Here is a 16,564-nt window from a genome sequence, read left to right on the forward strand (position 1 = left end):
TTTGTACACTCTATAACTATCCTATAGTTGTTTCAAGTAAATGCTTTGTCTCAGCATATAGCCTAAGGCGACCATGAACTAAGCAGCGGCAGAATAGCTCTACATTCAGAGCACAGCTTGTCAATCAATGCACTGATCATCTTCCTATTGCATTTGACTAACACAAAGCCTTTGGAGGCTTAAAGGGGTACTCCACCTCTCGACATCGTATCCCCTATCCAAATCTCGGCTGCGGCACCCCAGACACCCGGGGCAGAGGCTTGTGATGTCACGGTCATGCCCCACTCGTGACGTCATGACCACACACGCTCAATGTAAATCTATGGGAGGGGGCGTGGTGGCAGTCACTCCCCCTCCCATAGACTTACATTGAGGGGGCGTGACCATGATGTCACGTGCGGGGCATGACCGTGACATCACAAATCTCCGGCGCTGCACCAAACATTCTAAATGAACGCCGGGTGCAGCAGGGAGACCGTGTTGGTCCCCAGCGCCGGGACCCCTGCTATCAGACATCTTATCCCCTATACTTTGGATAGGGCATAAGATAACTAGGGGCAAAGTACCTCTTTAATCTACAATAGAATGCTATTGGGCAGTGCTTGTTCTACAGGTGTGATTTTCATATCCATTCCTGAAAACATTCACATCACGATTCAGATCCTATTTCTATTACGCTCAATTTGAGGTGGCTTTGTGCTTTTCTGCTATATCACACCTTTATGAACACTTGAGTATCCACTACATTGTGTCCATTGTCCTACATTTTAGGGTGCAAGACCAGAGCTTGACTATTTTTCAGTAGAACTCACACAAGAACTTCCTTTTCCTTACAACCCTGTCCAATCACAGAACAACACCTGAGCAAGTTCAATTTAGGATATTGAAGTGATTGAGCAAAATGTTAGGAATCACATAGGCTATCACATGAAGGGAAGATGTTTGAATCAACAGTGAGCATTTAAGATCAATTATGTTTGGGGCAGGGTCATTGTTCAGTTTGATGATACTTACTGTGTCCATGCCCCATGTATTGAACCAAACCATGTGTCATTTTAAAATAAACATCATTGCCATAACATGACCCATTGACCAAATGACACATCTATTGAATAAACAAGACAATGTAGCCCTATTTCAATTGTAAAACCAATCCCCAATAGAAGTCCTTCAACACCTATTATGGGGGCTTCTCAGGCTCATTTTAGGACTGGCATGAAATGACAGCAATGCAATTACTATATCTACCCCAAATATATTACAACATTTTTAGTACAAATCATAGGCAATTTGCCACACCTCCTCAATGCAAGACTATGTCATAGACTTGCATTGAGGGGTCATGGCGTGACGGCATGAGCAGCGAGGTCGTGACATCACAATCCCCGCAGCCACCACCCACCGTTCGGAACAAAATGTTCCGAATGCTGGTGCAGTGGATTTCCCCTTTAATAGTATTTTTGCTAAAGTTTTCTTGAATTTCCATCACTACACAGATCATTTAATTGAAATGAATCTACTCCACAGGATAAAGCATTTCCAATGTGCAGTGGTCTTGCTCCGTTGGCATAGGTATTAAAGAATTCTGACCTGCACAGATACAGAGAAATCTCTGAATGAAACAGTAAGCGACATTGTTCGTGCAGACGGCACCCTTGACTGGTATTTTATTACTTTAATAATTTAAACTGGATTTGGCCCAGCTGCAATGCACTGCCAACACTTACATCAATCTTTCTATGGCAGAGAAAACTTCAATAATGTGAAATAATCATTTACCTTATTTGTGCTCTAAGTTATTATGCCCGGTCAAAAGCTAAAGACCAAGGAATCTCAAGAGGATCATAAAATGGAAGATGATCCATAAAGTGCAGACCACTTATACCATTTGGACATCTTTAATCAGATTAGACTAAATGTTTCAATGGTGGCCAAGTATTTAACTGTTTGTAGATGTAATCTTCTGACATATTAAATAGTCAAGAGGGACAAAGCCATAGAATGCAAAATGTTCTCTCCATTAATCTTGTTGATTTAATCACTGAAGGAGTCCTATTAAATGGAGGCAGATGTACATTCATATTAAACAACTGGATTCACACTGCTAACTACAGCACTCGACAATGTAACTAGGTAATGTTTTCTGTGCTGCTGTAAATTGTAGCTGAGAGGCGATGTAGGGGATGTGCTACAAGAAAGGGGCATGATGAGATTTTAAGTATATTAAGAAGGAACAACAAATGGTAGAGCGAGCTTGTTTTATATAGTCCCTTTCTTGAAGAAAAGTCTTCCTTACAATAAAAATTCTCTATGATTCCACTTATAGCAAACAGGGGCCATCAAATTCCCAGTTCACTAATTGGGGGGGGGGATGCCTGCAGTTTTATTAATGTAAATGAAACATTGATCACACTAACTACAGTGACCCCCCGACCTACGATGGCCCCGACATACGATCATTTCAACATACGATGGACTCTCAGAGGCCATCGCATGTTGAAGGCAGCATCAACATACGATGCTTTTGTATGTTGGGGCCATCGCATAAACGGCTATCCGGCAACCTGCCACCAGATAGCCGTTTACGGTGCCCCATGTGGTCCACTAACGATCACTTACCTCCGGCGGGCTCCGGCGCGTCCTCTTCGGGATCCCCTTTATCATCGGCGCTCTCCATCACGTCGCCACGCATGCCGTCCCGTCATCCAATAGGAGCAGCGTGCGTAGCGACGTGATGGTGGCGATGGAGAGTGAGGATGCCGGGAAGCAGAGGCCTTGCTGGAGCGTCGGGGACACCCCGGGGACGCGGCGACAGCGATGGAAGGTGACATCCAGGGCAGCGGTGATGAGCGGTGACCGTCTGGAGCGGCGGTGACATGTGAGTATAACCTCCAATACCAGTGGTCTTCAACCTGCGGACCTCCAGATGTTGCAAAACTGCAACTCCCAGCATGCCCGGACAGCCGTTGGCTGTCCGAGCATGCTGGGTGTTGTAGTTTTGAAACATCTGGAGGTACGCAGGTTGTAGACCACTGTCCTATACTTTACATTGCACGGATCCCTCAACATACGATGGTTTCAACAAACGATGGTCCATTTGGAATGGATTTCCATCGTATGTTGAGGCACCACTGTATACAGATTAAACAGATTTTTTTCAGTGAAAAACGCTTTGAGATCAGAAGATATCCTTGGGTGTCATGTTGTTTGCATACAACATCCACCTTAGTAGTTTCAGAAACTAGAATATCTAGAGCTAGACTGCAATCTCAGACTAAATCTGCTAATCATATTAAATTAACATAGACTTAAAGGGGTACTCCCGTGAAAAACAATAAAGCAATTTTTAAATCAACTGGTGCCAGAAAGTTAAACAGATTTGTAAATGACTTCTGTTTAAAAATCTTAACTTTTCCAGTACTTATCAGTTGTTGTATGCTTCACAGGAAGTTCTTTTCTTTGTAAATTTATTTTCTGACTGACCACAGTGCTCTATGCTGACACCTCTGTCTGTCTCAGGAACTGCCCAGAGCAGGAGAGGTTTGCTATGGGGATTTACTCCTGCACCTTGACAGTTCCTGAGACAGACAGAGGTGTCAGCAGAGAGCACTGTGGTAAGACAGAAAAGAGATTTACAAAGAAAAAAACTTCCTGTGGAGCATACAGCAGCTGATAAGTACTGGAAGGGTTAAGATGTTTAAATAGAATTAATTTACAAATATGTTTAACTTTCTGGCACCAGATGATTTAAAAAAAAAAAAAAAAAACATTTTTTGCTGGAGTTCCTTTCACCTGCCGACCAGCTATTTTGTATAAAAACCTCCAAATTATTCCCCAATGGCAGATGCAGCACAAATAAGGATTGGGCAGTTGAATTTCAACTGCCCCATCCTTTTGATCTTGAGTAGATAAAGAGCCAAAGGTGTCTGGCATCAACTTATTCCTCTCTCCCCATCCAGAACACATTCATGTTCAGTCAAGCCCAGTGTGTAAGTGTCTGGGATGATTTGGAGAGATAGCTTATGGACAAACTAGTTTTTAGCCAACAGCTATTTGATACTTAATGTATGAAGGGCGTAAATGGTAGTTACCTTGAGTCAGTGTCTACGCAGGTTTTAAGGATTACAGATAAAGCCTAAGGGACAGATTTACTAAATACCGGAATTTTACACAATGGTCTATAGATTAAACCTGGTGGATGAAATTGCTACAAATTAATTAATAGGTGCAGGACTCTTAATATATTTGTCACGTCGGTGTCTGTCCGTGTCCCACAGATAAAAATCAAATTTGAGCTTAGATTGACCCCAAATTCTTACATACTCATAATATACAGTACCGTATATATCAGCCCAGGGGAAGCCACATCCCCACCCAGTAAGCTTCACACGCTTTTTATGAAATGGGCATGAGTGGCACAAAGTCACATAATGGTGCTTGTATAGGCAATGTCATTTTTATTTTTTACACAAGAAAACTTGCATATAGTGTTTAGTAAATTTACTCCCAAGTGTTTTATTTCATGATTGGATCTTGGATTTATCTAAGTATCTTTTATTGCATTGTACAAATGCTGCCTTCCATCTCTGTGCATCCATAAAATCCCTTCTACAGTACATAAGAGAGCTGGATATACTATATCTATTAGACCACTATCTCAGAGACAGTAATTTCCACAGTGCCTTATGAAATCAGTGATGCTGATATCAAGAGACAGGGCACAGGAGTAATAACTTTCACACACGGAAATGTACAATAGAAGTAACTTGCTGTACAGTATAACGTTTTAAGATGAATTTACTTGAACAACAGGACAGATGAAGGAATAAAGGATATAAAATAGTTATGGGACAGATACACAGATACTGTGTCAATACTACCTCTTTAAAATTTTTATATTGAGCACATGATATAAAATTTTTTATCCATATTACAGAAAACCCTTCTCCTTTTTATCCACACTTGTTTTTATATGTCTTTTATTTTCATTGAGCTTTGACCATATATACATATATGTATGCATTCCTGTCCATGAGTATGTTTTTTAGTACTGCCAAATTGGACCTGAGGAAGGCACCCTCGAGTGCTGAAACACGTTGTCCGTAATTTTCAATAAAAAGTATTTATTGTCCTATGCCGGCCTGTGTCCGTCTTACTGCGAGCAACCTTGATCAGTGCCTCTTAGACCACTTTTTACCAACAACTCACCTATCCAGGTACAGTAAATTCCACAGTGCCTTATGAAATCAGTGATGCTGATATCAAGAGACAGAGCGCATGAGTAATAACATTGAACACATGGAAATGTACAGCAGAAGTAACGTGCTGTACAATATAAAAGAACATTGTTGTACTATAACTTTTTAAGATGAAGTTACAGGCTTGAACAACAGGACAGAGGAAGGACTAAAGGATATGATATAGTTATGGGACATATACAGTAGGCAGCACTCCATAAAATATAGATGCATGGGTGCCAGCTGCAAATGGTCCTGGCTATGGACCCCAATGTAGACAATCCAAAAATAGATAGCGGCAACTCCAACACGGTGAAAAAAAGTGATGATCTTTATTCACACAATGTGCTGTGATGTTTCGGCTTGCTCACCAAGCCATTTTCAAACAGCAAATAAGTGAACAAGGTGCTTATTTATGGTCATGCAGGACAAATACAGTGATTATACAATCAATATAAATATAAGTGCCAGTGTCTAAAATATCATATGATACACACAATAAATGACTAGTACCTTCTCATGAGAAATATATCATCCATTTTCATTGCTGCACAATTTTTGTATACATATACAGTATAATGCTCAAATTGTGTTAATCACATATTAATATAAAAAGTGCACATGTGTTCTTAATGTGTTCATTAATAAGATGGGCGGAGAGGGTAGGGATCACTCACCATTCTGTATCTTACTGTAATAGCACGAGGACGCCGATCCACAGCGTTTTACGGTAGTGGGATAATGAAACCGGATGTTACGTTTTCAGCTTGTAACACATGACTTGATTGTAATAGCAACGTGTCCTGCATAGCCGTGCATGCGTGGAACCAGGCAAAGAGGCAGCGTGCACCCGTTTCACATTGCAACATAGTGATGTGTTGTAAAATGGCGTCCTCTGCCTCTTTGCCTTGTACCGCGCATGCGCGGCTCTGCAGGACGCATCGCTATGACAATCAAGTCATGTGCTACAAGCTGGAAATTTAACATCCGGTTTAATTATCCCACTACCGGAAAACGCTGTGGATCGGTGTCCTCGCGCTATTACAGTAAGATACAGAATGATGAGTGATCTCTACCCTCTCCGTCCATCTTATTAATGAACACATTAAGAACACATGTGCACCTTTTATATTAATATGTGATTAACACAATTTGAGCATTATACTGTATACAGTATAATATATGTATACAAAAATTGTACAGCAATGAAAATGGATGATATATTTCTCATGAGAAGGCACTAGTCACTTTATTGTGTGGATCATATGATATTTTATATACTGGCACTTATATTTATATTGATTGTATAATCACTGTATTGGTCCCGCGTGGCCATCAATAAGCACCTTGTTCACTTATTTTCTGCTTAAAAATGTCTTGGTGAGCACTTTTTTCACCATATTGGAGTTGCCGCTGTCTATTTTTGGATTGTAGACAGATAGATAGATAGATAGATAGATAGATAGATACCAGAATAAAGCGTCCCACAGCACTCCAGTCAGATGAAAAATCAAAAGTGATTTATTTTCTCATATGTGGCAAGCAAAGTTTTGACTGTCTGCACAATCTTTATCAAGCATACAGAAGTGACCGGAGCACGGGTTTTTATTTGTAACACACACAAGAGCAATTACAAAGTGATTACAATCAATTAAAAATATAAACATAAGCCATACAGTGATCAACAGATGAATAATTATACACATTGTACATAAGTGAAAATGTGCAATACAGTAGACCATGTCTAGTGCTGTTACACCTCCACAGCACTCGACCGATTATATTTTTAATTGATTGTAATCACTTTGTAATTGCTCTTGTGTGTGTTACAAATAAAAACCCGTGCTCCGGTCACTTCTGTATGCTTGATAAAGATTGTGCAGACAGTCAAAACTTTGCTTGCCACATATGAGAAAATAAATCACTTTTGATTTTTCATCTGATTGGAGTGCTGTGGGATGCTTTATTCTGGTTACTACAACTGCTGCCTGTGACCTGGGCTGCAATTGGGCCCACTTGCACCCACATCACCCTGACGCTACTGGAGTGCTGCTCCACTCTTCCATTACCATTAGATAGATATGAAATAGATAGATAGATAGACAAACAGATATGACATGGATAGACATACAGATTTTAGATAGATATAGATAAACAAATACAATAGATAGATAAATAGATAGACAGGTAGATATGAGATAGACAGACAGATATCAGGTAGATAAAGTCCGAATAAGAAGCAGCACATCCAGACCAAGTAGAATTTTAGTTCAAGCACAATAGAGCCTCGGTGCTCCGGTTCCCTTTGATATAAAGTAGATAACAGGCAGCACTCCAAAATTAAGTGAAGCAAATCTTGGGATTTATTCCATCATGTGATAGACAATGTTTCAGCGGTCTCTCATCGCCATTTTCAATATTCAAGAAAATGGTGATGAGAGACCGCTGAAACGTTGTCTATCACATCATGGAATAAATCACAAGATTTGCTTCACTTAATTTTGGAGTGCTGCCTGTTATCTACTTTATAGATAGGTAGATAGATATAAGGTAGATAGATAGATAGACATAAAACCACAGATACAATAGACAGATGCAGATTACACAGTCTCCTTAAGATGGGCTCAAGCTGATTTACCATTCTTTCTAATGTAATGCATCTTTCGTCGACACAGCTAATGAGATTTCTGTCTAATAGAAGCTATTAGTCATAAGTTTATGTGCTCTTTGGGTTTTTAATGGCTAAGCTACTATAAATAATGAGCTGCCGTCAACCCCTAAATCATTAGAAGGATCTCAACTGATCTGCTGCCTCTCCCAGAGAAACAAGGGGTTAAATGAACAAGAGTTCTTATTTTTTCTTACTATTCTAGACTTGTCAAAATTTGAATAAGCGTATCACTGAAAAGCAATGTTTAAATGGAGCCCTCAAGAGTGAAGGAGTTATTATGGTACTTAAAAAGCACTGGGAGTAACGACAGAAGGATGAATCACACAAGGGGAGAACATTTTTCTACATCTTCTATTAATGGTTCATTCCTCTCACTTTCCTTTTTTATTATTTAAAGAAATAACAATCAATGAGCATTAAAGGGCCAAAACATGTATTTACCTTTGAGCATTGCTTGTGATTCTGGCACCAAATCAAGGAACCATTGTTCTGCAAAACAAAATGGAGAGATTAGTTAGTACAAACACCATCAAAGATCCAAGCTCCTTCACAAATTGTTATTCTGAAGCAACACCATTTTACCAGAGCTAATTCCTTTCATGGTTGGTGAACCTAGTTGAGCTGACATAATGAGAAAACCTTGGACAGAACCATTTTTCTGAATATATGCAAGACCAGTCACAATGTAAATAGTTTTATATGACGTAGTTATGTCCTATGTTAGGTCGTTGCTCTATGGACAATATGTCTGTCTTTAACACAAAACGATTGTGGGTTAGTAACTCCTTTCAGATGACATTTTGGTTATTGGTTGAAATTGTTTGTGACAAAAGAGGCTTTTGGGGCATTTGTTGGGTATCTAAAATTTGTTGGATTTGCAGCCCTTATATTGAGATTTATACATTGAAAAGACTGAAGAGTTTCCATGAGTTGGATTTGTAGCACTGATATTGTCATAACTTTATTCTAATGAGCTGTGGAGGTGACCACAATCTTGAAGTTGCCACAATGCTAGAAAATGACAAGACCACTTGAGATTTTTCATATTTAGGCCACCAGAAAAGTTGCTGTAACACTCACGTTTCAATAGGCAGCAACACTGACGATAGTGGATCCTTCGGACCTGTGTTTGATGACTCGGACCGTACCTGGGAGCGGAGTCTAAGGTGCCACTGGTTTTCACCAGAGCCCGCCGCAAGGCGGGATGGACTTGCTGCGGCAGGTGGCACCCAGGTCCCTACCCCTGGCATGGCTCGACCACACAGGCCGCTGAGGAGATTCGAGGCACAGGTGGGATAAGGAAACTCGTGGTCAGGATAACAGAAGGCCAGGGCTGGCGGCTCAGTAGCATAGTCAGGAACGTAGCAAGTGGTCAGTAGGCAGGCGGCAAAGGAGCAAGGTCAGTTCACAGAGCAAAGTGTATGATACACGGCAAGGCAATTCTCAAGAACGCTTTCTCTCAGGCACTAGGGCAACAAAGATCCGGCAGGGAAGTGTGGGAGGTGAAGGAATTTATCAATGAGCCACAGGTGTTACTTCACTAATGGGCCCACTGGCCCTTTGAATCTTAAAGCTCAGGCGCACGCGCTCTAGGGGATGGGGACACGCGCTGGAGCAGAGAGGCAGAGGCGAGGGCAGGAAAAGCACCAGGTGAGTGAAGGGCTGGGATTCGCATGCGGGTGCATCCCACAATGCAAATCCCAGACCCGCCAGCAGCAGCAGGTAACGGGACCATGCACTCACGGCCAGCGTGTGTGGCCGAAGTGCATAACGTAACAGTTGATTTGCATCAGCATGTTTTTATTTATTTTTATTCCTTCTACAGAGCTAGGTGAAACTTTTTGTGCTCTGATGTGTAGTTATTATCGGCTCCATTGTTGGATAGATTGGACTTTTTGATTGCATTTTAATTTTTATTTTTTCTAGAATGTTACTGTGAATGTAATAGATTTTACATGGTAGAGATGGAAGTCTTCAGAAGGCCTTAGGCTACCATGACAGCTGATCGGCACCCTGCAACTGCACATCGGGGGTGCCAAAAAAAAACTCTGACATGGCAGCATCCAAATAGCTTACTAAATGCCGTGGCTGCTATTGACGGTGGCATTTAAAGAGTTAAACGGCTGGAATCAAAGTGATCTCTGATACCATTTACTGACAGTAGGTGTCTGCTGCAAATAACATCCAGCACCTGCCATGTATGGAGCTGACTCAGCCCCCAACCCTGCTCCATACTTCCCTCTCCTGACATGTATATATGTTGTATTGGAAAGTAATAACCAACGTGAACATGATGAAGGCCCTCTCTAAATAAGGGGCCCTAAGAGAGATAGTTAATATGATTAAGTAAAGCTATTTAGCACTTCGGTGAGATAACTTAGTACAAAATCCACTAGTTGTGAAAGTGTGCCATGATATTTTCAATTCATTATGAAATGGTAACTAGACTGATCAATAACACATGCAATCCCTCGAAATCAACTAACAAGTGCTTAAATCCAGAATGTGGTATTTGACTTTGTTCTTCTACTGTTATTAATACCGCTTGGCTTTGTAGGTTAGCAGGGATTTTATTACAGAAGTAACTTTATACTCTTTGAAATCTATCATGCGAGCTTGTGCTTGAGCAGTAAGGAGCAGGCACACAAAGCTTGGCAGAGGAAGACCATCACCAGCCAATAGCCTAATAGTTAAGTAGAGATTAGTGTAGTAGTTAAGCATTTGGCCCCGTTTTGTGGTCAGTAATTGCCAATCCAGGACTCAACAAAATGTTATTGCTGGAATGGAGACAAATTGTTCAAGGCGAACAAACCATGAACATCTACCAATATTAACATCAAAGGTTTGATTGAAAAAGTTAAAAATAATGTTTAAATGATCTAACAGCCTGAAATTCCGAATTGGAAATAAAAATAAAAATCTTACTGTACTGGTTTAGGTTGTGCAGAGCAGAATTTACAACGGCCATAAAATTGTTAAAATGTTTTTTTTTTTTCTTTTTTTTGCCTGGGAATACATGTAGGGGATACGAGACTACTATTTTAGAAAATGTTCCTTTATCAAGGGGGAGCGACTGTAAGATTCCATGGCTGTGAGGATTACACATTCCCTATAACCTGCAGATTTAAGAGCAGAAAAGAGGTTACCCCTAGAGCTATGTTCTTACTAGTGTGGCAGTGTATGTGTGCAGCCCATGCCAGAAAAACATACTCCTAAAGTATACATAGCTTATACTGGCCTAACATAAAATTCCAAAGAAAGTGTTCATTTGGCATAGGTCCTGTTGGTACGCATTGGCATACTTTTATGTTATAGCCGGCTAGGCTGCTCAATAGGAAAAAATCCCACAAGAAAAGTATACCGCACAGCTTTGATAGCATTCTATAGGGTCATACTGGGCAAATAAATATATAAAGTAAAGCACCATTGGATGCAACATCCTGAAGGCAGATTCATATGGTTACAATACAGATACAGCACACAGAAGCACCTATGATTCTATACTACCATTAAAATTTTACAAAAACAGGGCCAGACGAAGGATCACAGGCCCGAGGAATAGAGAGTGAAACGTGTCGCCACCCCTCTGAGCGTCTCTCGACTCACCTGTTCCACCTCGCTCCCTGTGTCCTGCACCTGTCTGTACATTTTATGTCGTTTTGGAATAAAGCCTGAAGTTTTTACCTCATCCATCGGATGAGTGCTTTATCATTATTTCTCTTACTGATTGGATACCATTTACATTGAGCATTTATTTGTCTAAACCAGTGGTCTCAAACTGTAGCCCTCCAAATATTACAAAACTTCAACACCCAGCATGCCCGGACAGCCAACGGCTGTCCGGGTATGCTGGGAGTTGAAATTTTGCAACATCTAGTGGGCTACCGTTTGAGACCACTGGACTAAAATGTGCCAGAAAAGCCAAATGGACCCAGTATGGAGTCATGAAAGCAATACTATAAGTTATTAACCTCTGCATGTTTGCAAAAATATTGCAGAGAGTTCTTGAAAATGTTGATAAGCATTCTTTAACCGACAAGGAAAGACATTGGGGAAGATTTCTGAAAACCTGTGCACATAAAAAGTGGTGCAGTTGCCCATAGCAACCAATCATATCGCTTCTTTAAAGGGGTATTTCAGGATATTTTTTTTACTATGCTACAGGGGCTGTAAAGTTTGTGTAGTTCATAGTATAGTGTCTGTACCACTGACAGTGGTCTTGCAACTCTTATTTGACTTTCACCCCAATATTTATTTTTAATAGCATACAAAATTACTCGGGTCACAGGATTTCCCAGGTTGCAGTGCTTTGAGACATGATCTCACTAGTCAGTTATGCAATGCAGTGCAGAGCAGTTTTGCACTGGGTGGGAGAGAGATCATTTTGCAACAGTTGTAGGCACCCTGATTAGAAAACACTAGTCTTTTGAGCTTACTTGTGCTGCAGTGTGTGTGTGTGTGTGTGTGTGTGTGTGTGTGTGTGTGTGTGGGGCTGATGTGTGTGGGGGGGGGGGAGGAAAGTAACTTCACACTTGCAAGCATGGAACTATGGGATGTGTAGTTTCAGAGACCAACTTTTTTTTTTTTTTTTGCCTACCCCTTATTAATTGGAATGTATGTTGTGGAATGGTGGGCTCTTCCCCTTTAATGAATGGAGGGATGAATGAATGAGGGCCTGCCTCTTGTAAAAAAAATTAAAAAATCTGCATAATAGTTTAGCATAATAGTCGGTCGGATAAGCAGTACTTTTTCCTCGAGCTTGTTGATCCTGGGGATGTGTGATAAACATATTATCAGCACATCACGAGTCAGGAAGAATGGTGGCACGGAAGGGCAGCAATTGTTTCTGGCAAGAGGAGTAAGTTAAACGAAATGAAATATAATTAATGGTATATAACGATGAAAACAAGCAGCGGAAAATAGGTGAAAGAGGATGGTTGTGAAAATGAAAGGAGGTGATGGTGAATGGAGTGGAAGGGCCCCCAGTGAAAACTAAAAATGGTGAAAAGAAACAAAATGAGGGGAAAGATTATCTTTTTTTTTTTTCTCTTTGTCCTCCATTTTTGGTTTGGGGAAGGAGGAGGGGGAAAGAAAAAGAGCTTTTGTTAACATGAAGAATATATATGAATATGGGTGATACGGGTTGGACAGGACACTAGACCCAAACATAGAAATTGTAAGGGGGGGGGGGGGGGGGTAAGAATTTTTTCAATGTGTGAAGATATTGATGGTGGTAACTATATGATGATTGAATAATTATTGTAATTGAGATATAAGAGAATAATAAAATAAAGTTTATTAAAAAAAATATGTAAAAGAGAACAAACTCCAACAGGAAATAGCCAGTTCACAAAAATATAGCCTGGCAGGTATGTACTAAAATCACCTTATGGTGGATGGCCCCTTTAATTTTTTTAAAAAGCCATCTGATTGGTTGCTATAGGCATATGGTCAAGTTTTCCTCCGCTCAGTGTTTGATAAATCTGCCATAACATGTAAATAAGCTACTGCAAGAGTACAGAATTTTTGTGATCACAGTCATCCCCATATGAGTTGTTGTCCTCATGTAATATCCCACTTTATATATAGAAACTACAGCACTCCATGAGAAAGCAGGACTCTCACATATCTGCCAATGTTATGCCTACACTCTTCCCAACTCCACAGGGAAGAACCACATGAAGCCTTAGGATCCTATGTCCTAAGAAAATAGATCATGACCACAATCTGCTGGTAAAAGACACAACCGCTGTGTGATCCCTAAGAAGATGGCCACAAGCAGCAGGGAAACCGGGGAGTCAGTTTAATAGCACAGTTATGTCTACTGTAATAGAGAGAACCTTATCTGTTATCAAGAGAAAGCATGCAGATAATGCAGTGTTCCTTGGACAACAGATCACTGTAATGACCGCCCCACATCACAGCAGACAGATTTTAGAGGAATTCACAATTCGGACACACAACCATGTTGTGGGTGATGTTCTCTTCATTGCAATTGGAACACTATTAGTATTACTGTATTTGTAAGGTAAACACGTGTGAATGAATAGACTGTACATAAAGATGGAAACAAAATGTCTATGGATAGATTAAATATTGCAGAAGTTATAGCATGTCCATAGACATGGGTTGTCATCATCTCCCCATTTTCACTGGCTTCTAATATGCATTAAGGGACAAGGAGTCCCCATTTAGTTATTCTGGACCCACACTATTTAGACAATTGATTCATAAAGTATGGATGTTCTATGAATTACATTCTTCTGAATACCTATGTCAGAATGTGTGATATACCGTACATGCCTATACCCAGGTGGAAAAGTATATTGCAGGCAGACTGCATTGCATTGCTATTGACCCTATCTCTGAGCATATTTACAATAAAAGGGTACCTTTATGCACCTCTATATTGTGTATGAGTCTGCGATTCCTTGTTTGTGTTACTATAAAATCTAATGATGAGTGTCTACATGGGGCAAGTTCTCAAAAGACCAACATGTATTGCTTGCTCCGAAATCTGCACCACTACTTAGATTGGTTGTCTATGAGTATATGCAATAACAAAAAGAAAAGATCCAGCAACTCACCGCAACCATCACTCAGTAAATATCTGCCGCCATGGATGTCTGGGATCTTGCGGGAAGCTCAGAGGCTACAAACCTGTAAGTTTTGTGCAATCAGCACTTCTTCAGGCCCCCACCGGTGAGTTTCGTGCAATCAGCACTTCTTCTGGCCCCATGGGGCCGAAAGAAGTGCTGATTGCACGAAACTCACCGGTTTGTATCCTCTGAGCTTCCCGCAAGATGCTGGACATCCATGGCGGCAGCTATTTACTGAGTGATGGTTGTGGAGAGTTGCTGGATCTTTTCTTTTTGTTATTTCATTTTTGACTCCATTTATTCCTTTGCACCACAGCTTAGCTCAGATTTTTTGAACCACCGTGATTTTTTTGTCTTCGCTCTCCATATATCCTATTGATTGCTTCAGGTTTTTTGGTTAGGTGCCTCCAGCTGTTGTTCTCTTCATTAGTCATACTATGAGTACTTGCACCTTGAAATGGTTGTAGACAAATATAAAAATGAGTTGAATTATATGTATCGTAGCATGCCAGGAAATCTTTACTGATACAATCGATTACATTGAATGATGTCAACAGCGTTTAGTGATGGTGTCCTTCCATCATCCAAATACATTTCAAGACAGAAGACCACAGCACCAGGATACAGTTTAGGGCTATGTTCACACACAGCTTTTTAACGTTATGTTTTTGTGACCATACACAGCTTTTTCAACGTATCTTTGCTTTTGGTAAATTTTTTCATCCATTCATGGCTTAAAGGAGAACTCCAGAATATAAAAATTGGCCCCCATACTGCCGGCAGTAAAAATATAAAGATGTACATACCTTCCTCCACTCCTCCGGGGCATCTGGGAACTGGCTCCGGTCTCCGCCGCAATCCTCTTCCTGGTTGCCGGTGGTCGGCGAGTCATACTGCGCTCAGCCAATCACCGGCCGCAGTGAAGTCCCGACTCGGCCGGCGATAGGCTGAGCGGCAGTGTGACGTTTTTGGCCCCGGCAGCAGGTGCCGGTGTAGTGAACAATTTTGTGTCTTGAAGCGTTCTAACACTGCCACTTAGCCAATCGCCAGCCAAGTCGGGACTTCACTGCGGCTGGTGATTGGCTGAGCGCAGTATGACTCCATCAGCAACCAGGAAGAGGATCGCGGCGGAGACCAGAGCCATTTACTGGAGGCCCCAGGGGAGCGGAGGAAGGTATGTACATCTTTATTTTTTTACTGCTAGCAGTATGGGGGACAATTTTTATATTCTGGAGTTCTCCTTTAAAATAAGGCTCAGAAAACAGTGTGCAAACATAGTCTGGAAATCAATTTTAGTAATTCAATTAGTCATAAAATAAAACAAATAAAAAAAAACTCTGTAAAAGTGGAATGTATTCAAAGAATATCCAGTATTTACTTTAAATGGATGTTCTATGCTAAAGAGTAGTTTTGACTAAGCACCACTATATACACTTCCTGATCACTTAGATTAGTGTATACGACATCACAGCTGTTTCTGAAGCCAGATATAAGATATATCCTGTCTCTCTTATCTTCTGTCTCTGCAACTATTTCCTTTACAAGGTGTTTTGTATGACAACTTGATAGATTGTTACACCTAATTGCTTATCATTACTAAGACGCAAGAAGTCTAAAGAAGCAGAGGTCAAAACAGCCTTTCCACTTTTCGGTTGCCTACACTAACAATTATTGGAGATATAATGAAAAGTAGAATACATGCATCACTAAAACAACTACCAATTAGGCTGGACTTACTATCCCAATTACATGTTGTCCAGGTAATATGTTCTGTATATGTCATGTCTGACAAAAATAAATCCATTAAAAGGGAACTGAGCATTCATAACAGTAAAATGCCCCATGTTAATGGGTGGGATATATTAGACCGCAACTGAACAGTCAGTTCTTCAAACAGAAAACATTGAGCAAGTATAAAAATAAGAACTCTGCTAAATTGTGATGGACAGATGACTGGGTGAGAGCATTTACTAAATGGGAGGTCTTCAAGGGTGTTCCTGGAATGTAGTTGTTGGTACCTACCAAAAGGGGTCAAAGAAAGGACAATTGTTAAATCG

The 16,564-nt window shown here is 40.6% G+C and overlaps 1 protein-coding gene across 1 annotated transcript in view; it reads right to left on the bottom strand.

Annotated features, from left to right (window-relative positions):
• Positions 1-16,564, bottom strand: part of ANOS1 (anosmin 1) — a 162,470-nt gene that overhangs the window by 116,614 nt on the left and 29,292 nt on the right. The window contains exon 2 of the mRNA XM_056558868.1: positions 8,350-8,397. Coding sequence (XP_056414843.1) covers positions 8,350-8,397 — 48 coding nt within the window. The remainder of the gene's footprint in view (positions 1-8,349; positions 8,398-16,564) is intronic.

This window comes from Hyla sarda, chromosome 2, assembly GCF_029499605.1.
Source record: "Hyla sarda isolate aHylSar1 chromosome 2, aHylSar1.hap1, whole genome shotgun sequence".
NCBI lineage: Eukaryota > Metazoa > Chordata > Amphibia > Anura > Hylidae > Hyla > Hyla sarda.